This window comes from Lepidochelys kempii, chromosome 5 (genome assembly GCF_965140285.1).
Source record: "Lepidochelys kempii isolate rLepKem1 chromosome 5, rLepKem1.hap1, whole genome shotgun sequence".
Lineage (NCBI taxonomy): Eukaryota > Metazoa > Chordata > Testudines > Cheloniidae > Lepidochelys > Lepidochelys kempii.
The window spans coordinates 45,147,513-45,160,314 of record NC_136384.1 but is presented as its reverse complement, the minus strand read 5'-3'; the positions used below and the strand labels follow the sequence as shown (position 1 = coordinate 45,160,314).

The following is a 12,802-nucleotide window of genomic DNA, read 5'->3' as shown; positions in this document are numbered from 1 at the left end:
TGCGAGAATTCCTTGAGTATTGCCATTAATTAATTTTTACCCATGAATATAAATAGCCTATACTTTAATAGCGTCTTACATTAGTAATTAGTTAGCAAGGTCCATCTTGATACAAAAAGCATTTTACCATTTACGCAGGAATGATATTAGGAGTTTAGCATTTGGTTAACGTATTTGCAAGTATGCATCTCACAAACTTTTAAAAAATAAAAAAAAGTTTTAAAATATTTCCAACTACAAATGTTTTTCCTGGTGTTTTAAAGAGTAGCAGAGGTTTTTTCATAGTATAAACTCTTAAGGGTAATAAACATGGGTTTATGGTCAAGGAGGTGTTATCTTCCTGGCATTTGCTTGTCTTTGGGAGACCAACAGAAATCTCATGGAATTTCTTTGTAGCCTGAACATTTTGTGACTTATTAGGTTTAGCTAGTTATGTATTGTTGTTTTCAAGTATTGTGGCTACAATCTACTTGTAGCTATGTCTTCTTATTCAGTAAAGATGCAGACAAGTTTGTAATGACCTATCATCAAAAAATGTATAATTTAATATCATTTTCCATCAATAGTGAGGTCTCTCTGGTACAGTATCCTAAATAAATGGCAAGAAACAATTGCAAAGAAACAAGAAATGTCATTTTTCTTCCAGTTAGGCAAGACTGGCAAATTGTGGTGGTCTATGAATATGAGGTAGTATCCCTGCCATTAACTGCTGAAAGGTTGTTTTGCAAGAAGCAGTGAAATAATATAACTTGGAAAAGTGTAGGAAGGATTTCTTGGCATATTTAAACAGCCAGTGAATCTTGTCTTGTAGTTACATTAGGGTTTGCAGCTGTATTTAAGTTGGGCACAAAATATAGTTAGTCAAAGGCTGTTTATAATACTATCCATCCGTGATACTTGTCATTCAGAAACCCATCTAGAATTGGCAGTGGGTGGTGCTATCTGAACAGTAGCTTTCCACCATGTTAATTACAGCCATGCCAAACAACTGAACCTGATGTGGGTTGGTGAATCCACTTGCTTACAGACTTTGGCAAAATTATATTTCAGTCACATTGGCATGTCCACAGTTACCATCCCCCATAGCAGTGTGTAACTGGACATTGAGAATCCTGGGTAACTGTCTCATACTGCGTCAGCAACAGATGTTAGGGATGAAATTATAGTCACTTTCCAAAAAGTTACTTTTTACCTAGTATTAAATAAAACAATATGTAGTCCCAGAATCTCTCAGCCGTATACTTCATGGCATTGTTTCCCCTCACCCCCCCCCCCCCCATCACAGAGGCTGTATTAGCTGTTTAAATTGTCATATTTCTCTCACAGTTCCTGTTAGATGTGGTGGTTTTTCAAAATTCCTTATGGGTCTTGGACACTTGTTTATATTTAAATATTTATATTTAGTTACAATATTTGGGACAGAGATGCACCACAATCCAAATAGTCTCTTCGCTGTCAAACATTGATTAAAGTAGTAAAAGTAGACACACTTTATATCATACATGTATGATAAACTTGTCCTGAGATCATGTAACATAATTTGCATCATGAAAGGGCTGCATGTGAAATATCACATATGAATTTATATATTGTTTCAAGAAATTGCAAAAATATCAAATTCTCTCTGACGGTGAAAATTGATAGTTTAGTTCAGCTTTTACTATAAAGAAAAGGACTATAAAGAAAAGGTATGTCAAGAAAATTAATTTACTGTTTTATTAGTCATATTCTGACATACTGAAATCAGTTTTCCTTGTTTCTGTTGAACACTAAAATAAGCTTTAAAGAGCTTAACAGTGTTGCCATCTCACATGATTTTATCACAAGTTTCTCACTACTTGCTGTTTTTTTCCCATAAATCCCAAGCTTCTGGAGTCAGTGATTATGTGAGAATCTCTGCATTCACATCACAATTCATCTGGTCCACAAACACTATCTGAGGTTGATGGGAGGAAACCATTATTGACAATACAGGGTTCTATCATTTGGGCTATCAGCAGCTCCCAGGGTATTCACAAAGTGCCTAACTGTTGTAGCTGCCTACCTCAGAAAAATGTGTACCCAAGTATTCCCGTACTTGGATAACTGGGTAAATTTGGGGGACATCACAAAAAGTGGAGGAAAACGGTCAACATATCCTTCAATTATCTGTCATCTGAGCCTATTAATAAACAAAGAAAAGTCTGTATTGATCTTCTCTCAGAGAATAGAATTCACCGGAACTGTATTAGACTCCATCACAGCTAGCTCCAGAAACGTTCCAAATAATGCTCCAGTTATATAATCGACCTCCCCACCAATCCCCAAGCCTACCAACTGATCTCTGTCAGAATTTGCATCAAGTGGCTAGGCTTCATGGCATCATGCATCTTTGTCTCTCAACATATGAGATTTCATCTGAGAAATGTGCAGGGCTGATTGGGATCAGTATACTGACGAAGCAAACATCACCTGCATGTGTTAGTATACATCCCAACCAAGGTCCTCTAGTCACTGAATTGGTGGGTGGACCTCACAGCTACTTGTAAGGGAGTCTCCTTTGCCACAGCTCCTCCATCAAAGATTCTTGTAACAGATGGTTCTGCACTGGACTGGGGAGCCCACATAGGCAGGTTAACAGTTGAGTGAGCTTGGTCCGCTTCGGACAAGTCCCTCCACATAAACATACAAGAGTTAAGTGCCATCTACAAACCTCTGAGGTTTTCTTCAAGAAATAAAAGGCCTTACTATTCAAGTAACAATGGACAACACAACCACTGTATTTTTTATAAATATAAACAAGGAGCAAGATCCTTCCTCCTTATGCAGAGAGGCGGTAAGATTGTGGAAATTCTCTATCCTCCATGGCATTATCTTGACCGCTATGCACTTCCCTGGGATCCACAGTGTGCTAGCAGACACTAAGCAGATGATTTGTAAATCGTCACAAGAGTTCCTTAAAACATGAAGACATTCACACCATCCCCTCAGAAGGGGTTTCACTTGTATGATCCTGTTCACAACAAAGACAAAAAGTATCATCATTTCTGTTCAAGGGAAGGATAAAAAGCCCAGGAGCCAAATAAGATGCATTTTTAGTCACGGATCTTAGGCCTATTCTGCGCATACCCCCGCTTCCTCTCCTGCCAAGAATAATAAAGCAGATCAAGCAAGAAGCAGCCAGATTACTTATGATAACCCCAGCACACCCCAGGCAGAGCCTCTTGATGTGACCACCCATAACCTTACCTCTAATTTTGGATCTGTTCTCTCAGAATCTTGCGTGGCTTCATCTGGCGGCATGGATGCTGAATGGTTAACTTCCTCAGAGAGGGGGTGTGTGTGTGTGGTGTGTGTATTCTCCTCTGACGTGCAGAACTAATACACAGTAGAAAGGAGTCTACCAGGTCTACATTCCCAGTAAAATCAAAGAGATTTTGCAAATCGGCGCTACAACATCTGTCACCATCAAAATCTCAGATTCTTATTATTCATGACTACTTATTACACCTTAACAAATTGGGGCTTTGATTAAGGTCTCTGCAAATACTCTTAGCAGCCATCTCATCCCCCTATACTTGGATCCGCAGTGTTCTCTCACCCAGTGATGAAGAGATTTATGAAAGGTTTAACAAAAGTTTTTCCTCCAGTAAAAGACTGTTATGGTGTAAAGGAGCGGACTCACCCCTGCAGCGCCTTCTGCTAGTTATTGGGGAATTAGCTCTTTCCAGTGCGGAGCGCCCTCTGCAGGCCGGTGATCCGCTACAGCTCTGACCCCCGTGTCCCTCACAGACCCCCGGCAGCACCCCCACACTCTACCTCTGGGTCTCCCCTTCCTGGGGAACCCCCAACCCACTATCCCCAACTTGCCTCAGTCTGGGCTACTGCCAGTCATCACCAAGCCCCTACCCTGGGGCAGACTGCAGTGTAAAGGCCACTCATTGTAGGCAAGGGGGTTTGGACCTGTTGCCTTCCTCTGCCTCCCAGTACCTCTGTGGGCCTTGGCCCAGGCCCTACAGCCTGGGGAGTTGCCAGCCTGGAGCGCCCCACTCAGCCTGCTCCTTCCCCAGCACTGCATCACCCTCAGTACCCTGTCAGGCAGGCAGCCAGGCCCTGTTCTCTCCCAGCCTGGAGAGAGACTCCTTGGGCCTCTGCCTCACAGCCTTTTTATACAGGCCATTCAGCCATCCCAGCAACAGCCCTCTCCGGGGCTGCTTTTAACCCCTTCTATTTTAGGAGCAGGGTAGCCACCTCGCTATACACAGTTTGGGATTTAAATCTAGTTCTGTTAGGGCTTGTGTGCTCATGCTTCAAACCCTGGCTCACATGCTCTTTTCCATCTTGCATTTAGGCAACTTTCCTGGTGACAAGAACATCAGATAGGGGAGTTGCATTGGTGGCAGGCCTGCAAACACACTTTTCCACAAGAACAAGGTTTCCATAAAATCATGCCCCAAGTTTCTATCTAAAGTGGCTTCAGAGTTTTATTTAAACCAGGTAATTGATTTTTTTCCAAAGCCACATTCTGATAAAGGGTAACAGGGGTTACATTAATTAGAAAGTACTCTAACCACATTTATTTTGACAGAATTAAAGACTTCAGAAAGTCTCCTAGATTGGTTGTAGTTTATGGAGAAAGTCACACAAAGAATCTCCAGTTGGATCTCCACATGTATGAGACTTTATCAGCTGGTTAGTAAACCCCCACCTGATAAAATACTTACTCATTCAGTAAGAGCTCAATTCACTCTGGTGTTCTCTCCCAGGAACCTACTGATTTGAGACACCTGTGAAGCAGCAATGTGGTCTTCTGTCCACACATTCACTCAGCACTATGTCATTTCACAGGCTTGCAGAGATGATGCCATCTTTGGTAGAACTGTGCTTCATTTTCTGTTTAACAGATCATTGCTTGGGAGTCACCAACAGTTGAACATACATACATATAATATATCAAACAATCACTCGAAGAACCTGTTACATGTATACTAACTGTGGTTACTTTTGAGATGTATAGTCCATACATATATTCCATAACCAGCCATCCATCCCCACTAGTGTGGAGTCTTTCATCACTGATTCTGCTGGTGGTGAGACAATTGTGTGGTTGGGATGACCCTTTCCTTTATGCCCTTGATTTGGAAGCACAATGACATGCAGGGCGCATGTACTACCCCAGTCTCTGGCTCAAGCACATTGGGTGTGCACCCATCAGCAGTGGACTATATATGTATATGTGAAAAATACATCTTGAAGAACCACAGGTTCTGTGCAGGTATGTATGTGTTTGTTTTTCCTCCTCGGCTTTTCTATGATGCTCATGACTCTAGTATGAATGTTTCACAAACATTAATGAATGTGTCTTAATATCACCCCCTCATCTCGCAGGGGTGTTGTGATCTCCATTTTCTGATGGGGAAATGGAGGCACAGAGGGATTAAAATGAAAAGTGTTCTCTGAGTTTAAAAGGTGCTCAATTTGAGGTGCTTAGCACCTGATTCTTAGTGTACGTAGCATTATATAGCACTTCAAGCACAGTTCCTAATGACTGCAGTTGCAATTATGAGTGCTTAGCACGTCTGCAAATCACACCTCAGCATATCAAGTTTGACACCCAGAAAATAAGGAATACACAATCTGGGTATGTCTGCACAGCAATTAGATACCCATGGCTGGCCTGTGCCAGCTGACTCGGGTTCGCAGGGCTCGGACTACAGGGCTGTTTCATTGCAGTGCAGATTTCCGGGCTCAGGCTGCAGCCCAAACTGTAGGACCCTGTGAGGTGGAAGAGTCCCAAAACTTGGGCTGCAGCCTGAGCCTGGAAGTCTACACTGCAATGAAACAGCACCGGGAGGCCAAGTCAGCAGGCAAAGGCCACCTGTGGGTTTTTCTTCACAGTGTAGACCTATCTTAGTGACCACCTGTGAAAAATCTGGTTTATGTGACTTGTCTAGCATCACACAGGAACTCTGTGACAGAGGCAGGGATAGAATCCAGGTCAGCATTCAGCTGCCTTAACCATGAGACTGTTTTTCCTCTTCCTGCAATTCCCTGCCTCAGCTTCCCTCTTCATCTACAAGTGAGGCAAGGGATCCTGTCAATAGTCTCCTTCACTATATAACCCTGCGCATGTCCATCCTGTGCAATGAACAAGGCAGGGACCTGTGGAAAAAACAGTATGTGATCTGTATCATATTGCCTAAGTAAAAGGGGGCTGAATCTTAATTTTGGCATATCTTAACTTTTGACTGTTTGACTTTTCAGCTTTAATGCTCTGTTAATGTAGTTTTTATATGTAATTTCCTCTGTGTTTAAAAAAGCAAACCAAAAAAAAATCAAATGCCATTATGTGGCTTATATTGATGTCCACGTGGGTTGTCAGCAGAGTTGGAACCTCTAGATCCATCACACAGATCTCTGCCATTTGAGCTTATGGAATAACTAAGAGCAATAGTAGGTTGTCGTCTCCTATGTGGACACACAGGAGAGGGATGAGAGACACTCTGCCAGGGGGTTTCCCAGATGTTGCTGACAGCAGAGGAATGGTGAAACTCATGAATCTTGGGTTCTATTCCAGGCTTTGGGAGGAGTATTTTCTTGTGGGCACAGACACTTCTTTCTCTTTCACCTCACCTCTCCTCATCCCACCCCAAACTTGATGCTTTCTGTTGTGGTCCCTCCAACCTGTCCCAGTCCTGTCTCTTTCCTGCCTGGGGCTCCTTGTCCTTGTCCCCTACACCTTGCTGTCCCAGTCTGTCTCCACTCCTCAGGGTTTTCATCCCATTTTCAATCTCCCTGCCCAGCCAGTCCCAGTTCTCCCCTGCACCCTAGCTCGGCTGATCTCAGTGTCCTCTCCATCCCTGGACAATTGGCTCCCAACTCCTCATCCTCATTTCCACCATTGGCTCCCAGACTCCTTCCTCCCACCAAATCCCAGTGACAGTTTCTATTCCTCTCACTTCCTCCCTCTCTCCTCCATTCCAAATTGATCCTTTGTATTTCTTCCTCTCCCCCACCTCCAGTCTGGCTCTTGTACCCTGTGCATTCAAGTCAGGTGGATTCCTCCTCCATGCTGTGTGGGTACCAGACGAGGAGCATTATTGAGAGTACAGAAGAGAGAAGCCCCTGGTTGTCATTTCTGCTGCCCAACTCCACTCCAGCTGAGAATAGCAGCAGTTGCAAGGAAGGTCCAGCTCTGCCCCTGTAGTTCTGGTGGATTATGCTCTGTGCAGATGGTGGACAGTCTGGTCAGGACTAAGAGCTGAGAGGCTCGAGCATGCTTGGTGAGGATGGAATATTCGGGGAGTTTAGCGACTAAAACCTAAATCTCTAGAATTTTTTTTGTACAGTTTATTTTCATAGACTTATAACTTGGCCAAATTTAGGTGGCAAAAGGCATATCCCTCGCACAAAGGACAATCCCTGCCAAATTTCAGGTACCTGCTTCAAAGCCTGGCACAACCACTTTTTATCGACAAAGTGGCTAGAATCTTTTAACATGGGCAAAATAACATTTTTTCCTTGCCGAGTTCTCAGAAATGACTAAACTGTTCTGACTTTAAAACTCCAAAAAAAAAATTCAGCACGAGGTAGATACTTAGTATGGAAAACTTCAGCAGAAATGGTAAAACTTTGGCAAAGTTATAAATAACTGAAAACAAGGTCTTATAATGGGAAGTGTTGGCCAACCTTCAAAAAGGCAGAGCCACCAGTTCCACCTGTAATATTTTTATGAATTAATTGGTATTTCTGTTTGTACTTGCATTGTCTTTTGGCAGTCACATATTGAGGAATAGCATACTGGGGTTGGGATTGAGGGAGTTGAACTGCTTCCCCTCATACAAAATTTTGCAATATGCATCTTCACATTTGCCAGTGCAAATACTTTTATCTGGGGGAGGGGGAACCAAACCTTCAGTCCTCTGTGGAGAAAGAAGTGGTTCAGGACTATTTAGAAAAGCTGGACGAGCAGAAGTCCATGGGGCTGGATGCACTGCATCCAAGGGTGCTAAAGGAGTTGGCGGATGTCATTGCAGAGCCATTGGCCATTATCTTTGAAAACTCATGGCGATCGGGCAAGGTTCCGGATGACTGTAAAAAGGCTAATGTAGTGCCCATCTTTTAAAAAGGGAAGGAGGAGGATCTGGGGAACTACAGGCCAGTCTGCCTCACCTCAGTCCCTGGAAAAAATCATGGGTGATCAGGAACAGTCAGCATGGATTCACAAAGGGCAAGTCATGCCTGACTAACCTAATTGCCTTCTATGATGAGATAACTGGCTCTGTGGATAAGGGGAAAGCAGTGGACGTGTTATTCCTTGACTTTAGCAAAGCTTTTGATATGGTCTCCCACAGTATTCTTGCCAGCAAGTTAAAGAAGTATGGGCTGGATGAATGGACTATAAGGTGGATAGAAAGCTGGCTAGATTGTCAGGCTCAGTGGGTAGTGATCAATGGCTCCATGTCTAGTTGGCAGCCAGTATCAAGACGAGTTCCCCAAGGGTCGGTCCTAGGGCTGGTTTTGTTCAGTATCTTCATTAATGATCTGGAGGATGGTGTGATTTGCACCCTCAGCAGGTTTGCAGATGACACTAAACTGGGAGGAGAGGTAGATACGCTGGAGGGTAGGGATAGCATACAGAGGGACCTAAACAAATTAGAGGATTGGGCCAAGGAAATCTGATGAGGCTCAACAAGGATAAATGCAGAGTCCTGCACTTAGGAAGGAAGAATCCCATGCACTGCTACAGTCTAGGGATTGAGTGGTTAGGTAGCAGTTCTGCAGAAAAGGGGTTACAGCTGAGGAGAAGCTGGATATGAGTCAACAGTGTGCTCTTGTTGCCAAGAAGGCTAAACGGCATTTTGGGCTGTATAAGTAGGGGCATTGCCAGCAGATCGAGGGACGTGATCATTCCCCTCTATTTGGCATTGGTGAGGCCTCATCTAGAGTACTGTGTCCCGTTTGGGCCCCAAACCACAAGAAGGAAAAATTGGACAGAGTCCAGCAGAAAGCAACAAAAATGATTAGGGGGCTGGAACATGTGACTTACAAGGAGAGGCTGAGGGAACTGGGCTTATTTAGTCTGCAGAAGAGAAGAGTGAGAGGGGATTTGATAGCAGCCTTCAACTACCTGAAGCGGGGTTCCAAAGAGGATGGAGCTAGGCTGTTCTCTGTGGTGGCAGATGACAGAACAAGAAGCAATGGCCTCGAGCTGTAGTGGGGGAGGTTTAGGTTGGATTTTAGGAAAAACTTTTTCACTAGGAGGGTGATGAAGCACTGGCATGGGTTACCGAGGGAGGTGGTGGAATCTCCTTCCTTAGAGGCTTTTAAGGTCAGGCTTGACAAAGCCCTGGCTGGGATGATTTAGTTGAGGATTAGGTCCTGCTTTGAGCAGGGGGTGGACTAGATGACCTCCTGAGGTCTCTTACAACCCTGATATTCTATGATTCTATGAAACCTACTTTATCCCTAATTTGACTGCAAATGGGTTTTAAAAGAATTCTTTTACACCAGAAAAAGTGAACCATTAAATGGATTCACTTTTCACAAGTGTATAGACTGGCATTTTAATGTTTAGACTGGACATGTATCAATGTAACTAATAGTCTTCTGTTTGCTCATCATTTTTCTTAATCACCTAAATTCAGTTCTAAACATATGAAAGTAGGAGACCAATAGTACCAGTCTGAGCCAAGAATGACATTGGCAATGCTGTGCAATCTTTCCCATACTTTTGTTAATGTATTTCAGCCAGCATTTGCACTCCTGCTTTTCTAGTGGTGGACATCTAGAGCCAAAGAATATGTTTTGATGAATTTTGTGGGCAAATTAAGATTATTTATTTTTAGATCAGTTTTGTAGCAGCATAAATTGAGAAAAAATTTGAAACCTGAGGTCTCATTAGGGAGCCTTTAAATCCATTTAATCTTCCAACTGCATTAATTCCTTACAGGCAACCTGTTTCGTAGTCAGACCGTGAATGCCAAAGCACACTTGTTTTTTAAACAATTACTTTTTCAGTTTAGTTTTATTTACTTAATAACATATGATCTTCCACACTGGATCAAACAGTGGCCCATTGAGTCCTATATGTTATCTCCAACAGTAGCTAGTCTTGGCTGCTTCAGAGAGACAAAATCTGCAGTAGGCAGTTATGGGATAACTAGTCCCCAGGGCATTATACTTCTGGCTCCCAAAAGTTAAAGTTTGGTTTATGCCCTGAAGTTCGAGTGTTTATATACCTTTCAAAATTCTTGTTTACTTTAGTTTTGTAACTTAGGATATTCTTGTTATTCATATACATATCTAATCTTGATAAGAGTAGAATCCTGATAAGCTCTTGGCCTCAACAATACCTTGAATTTGAATTCTTATGATGTACGTTGTTCTGTACATAGTAACTGATGTGGTTTTGATGTCCTTTCTTAGAAGCAAGATCAGCTGCAAGATGAAGAGGAACAAAAGAGCTCCTGGGTTAGTCAGGAGCGACAGAAAACACTGGACAGACTTCGCACGTTTAAACAGGTAACAAGTAATGACCACTCTTCTTCTTCGTGTAGCATTTATTTTTTAAAATATGCTTCAGTTATATTCTGGTAATATCCTGAGAGAGATCTGTTCTTCTTTAAATACTTAAAGCATTCATTTTGGGAATAGGTGTTAAAATTCCCGTAGTCTAAGATTTAAGCGGAAATAAGGTACAGCATTAGATAAAATTCTTTGGATGTTTTGCAGCATAGTTCTGTGCTTAACCTCCATCTTCTCAGTTTCTCTCCTGTTAATATTTACAGGAAAATAATCAGGAACTGAAGCAGGGTCTTTCCTTTCCTTATATAGATATGATCCAGGTGCTGTTTGCACATGTATTGGATCATGTGACCTGTTGTTTGCAATACCATAGTACCTAAAAGTCCCTGTCTCAAAGAGCTTACAACCTAATACCAGACAAGAGATAACAGATGGGTGCAGACGGGAGTACAAGAGAATGACACAATATTAACTCCTTTTAATGGTTCCTGGCCTATGCATCTAAGACTGAACAAGTAATAAAATTGGAGAATTTCTATTAGCAAGAAATCTTGTTTAGTAGTGATATAAAAAATGAGTCTTTCCACCCGAATTGCTTGCAAGGCTGCTAGAAACTTACAGCTTCTATACACTAGTAAATTCACAAACTGAAACAATAGGATATTAATCAAGTAATTAATGGTTACATTATGTATAGTATATCCATATGGATAGGATCTATGTAGCTTTGTAAAAATGTTATGTTTTAAGTCATTTGTGGTAATTTAAAAAAAAAAATACACATTTGGCCCAGTTTTCAAAAGCAGCCTTTAATTTCACCTTCAGCAGTTTGTATGCACAGTTGCAATTTGAAAGGACACAAACTGGGGGGGAAGGAGGGGCAAATACAATAGCAAAAAAAAGAACAAAAATAGCAAAATAAAGAACAAAAAAAAGTGAGTTTCCTTGTCACAAAGGCAAAATCACCTGATCACATGTTCTTTAGTTTCTAGTATAGTATATTGCATACACTGATCTAATTTTAAATAACTGTTTCCTTTTAGCGGTACCCTGGGCAAGTAATACTTAAATCAACCAGACTGCGACTGGCACATGCAAGAAGTAGTAGTACACCCAGCTCAGTGCCCTATGTAGATCAACCTCAATCTCTGCCAGTAACCACACAGATCCAAAAGAAAACTGAGGACGTGGAACTGGGAAAAGTAATCCAGCCTTTACAAACCCAGGAGCCCAGAAGCTTAGAACAACCTGAAGATAGTTCGTTACCACCCAATGGCATTACCTCTGAACTGTCTCATCATACTACTCCTCCACTTCTTGCCAGTAATGAGCTTCAGCCAGATACTGTTACTGTAGTTCCACTTCCGCCTCCTTTGCCGCCACCGCCACCACCGCCTCTGCCTATCAAGGAAGATTCTACTGAATCCTTAGAGAAAAGTGACAGCCCTGTTAAACAGGAGAGTGAGGATAAGGGAGTCCCGCAGTCTACCACTGTCCCATCAGCACATCTTTTTGATAGCAGTCAGTTAGTCAGTGCCAAGAAGAAACTTAAGAAGACCGATCTAGAGGGTTTACAAAGGAGGAGAGGTAATATTTTTGTTTATATTTATTTAAACATAATTAACTCCTAAGGAATGTACTTGTAGTCATTTTGTTTCCCCCTTTTTTGATTGCTGTGTAGAAAAGGTTATGTTGGATTTTATATATAATTATCAATACAACACTTGTTTTAATGCCCTTGACTGAAAAGTTTGGTGAAATCAAGTGGTGGGAATTTGTACTGTAGTGTATGCTGTTGATTCAGTTATATCTAACTCCACATAAACTGCAAATTGTACTTGAGGATGCAGTCTGTTTTTCAGTTGACAGACATTACATAACAGACGTCTTTAGATCAGACCTGGGTGCAAAAACTTCTGCAGTATACAAAAATTAAATTAATTGTAGTACTTACCTTATCTGTCTCACTCTGCCACCTTTGTGTATCCTTTCTCTTCCCACCAAACGAGTTAGTGTGGGCAGCCTTGAATAAACCCCCACAGATTGCTAGTTAGAAATTAAATAAACATTGAGACATAGGTGATGAATTTTAAAATTTTAGTACTTAATTTTCATTGTTTCCTCTGGGAAGCATGGGAAAACAGTCTTTCCTTACTAACTTGGGTTGGAATCCTTGCTCCAAGAAGTCGATAGGAGTCTTCCCATTGACTTAAATAGAGCCAGGATTTCACACTTCGTACTTTTCATTTAGCAAACTTAGTTTTCTAAAATACCTACCCTTCTGGCTCTGTGCCAG

At 41.9% G+C, this 12,802-nt stretch overlaps 1 protein-coding gene across 2 annotated transcripts in view; it reads left to right on the top strand.

Moving 5' to 3' along the window:
• Window positions 1-12,802, top strand: part of JMY (junction mediating and regulatory protein, p53 cofactor) — a 131,743-nt gene that overhangs the window by 98,794 nt on the left and 20,147 nt on the right. For both annotated transcript variants that reach the window (XM_073344135.2, XM_073344133.2), the window contains 2 exons: window positions 10,408-10,503; window positions 11,550-12,093. In XM_073344135.2, the coding sequence (XP_073200236.1) occupies window positions 10,408-10,503; window positions 11,550-12,093 (640 nt within the window). The remainder of the gene's footprint in view (window positions 1-10,407; window positions 10,504-11,549; window positions 12,094-12,802) is intronic.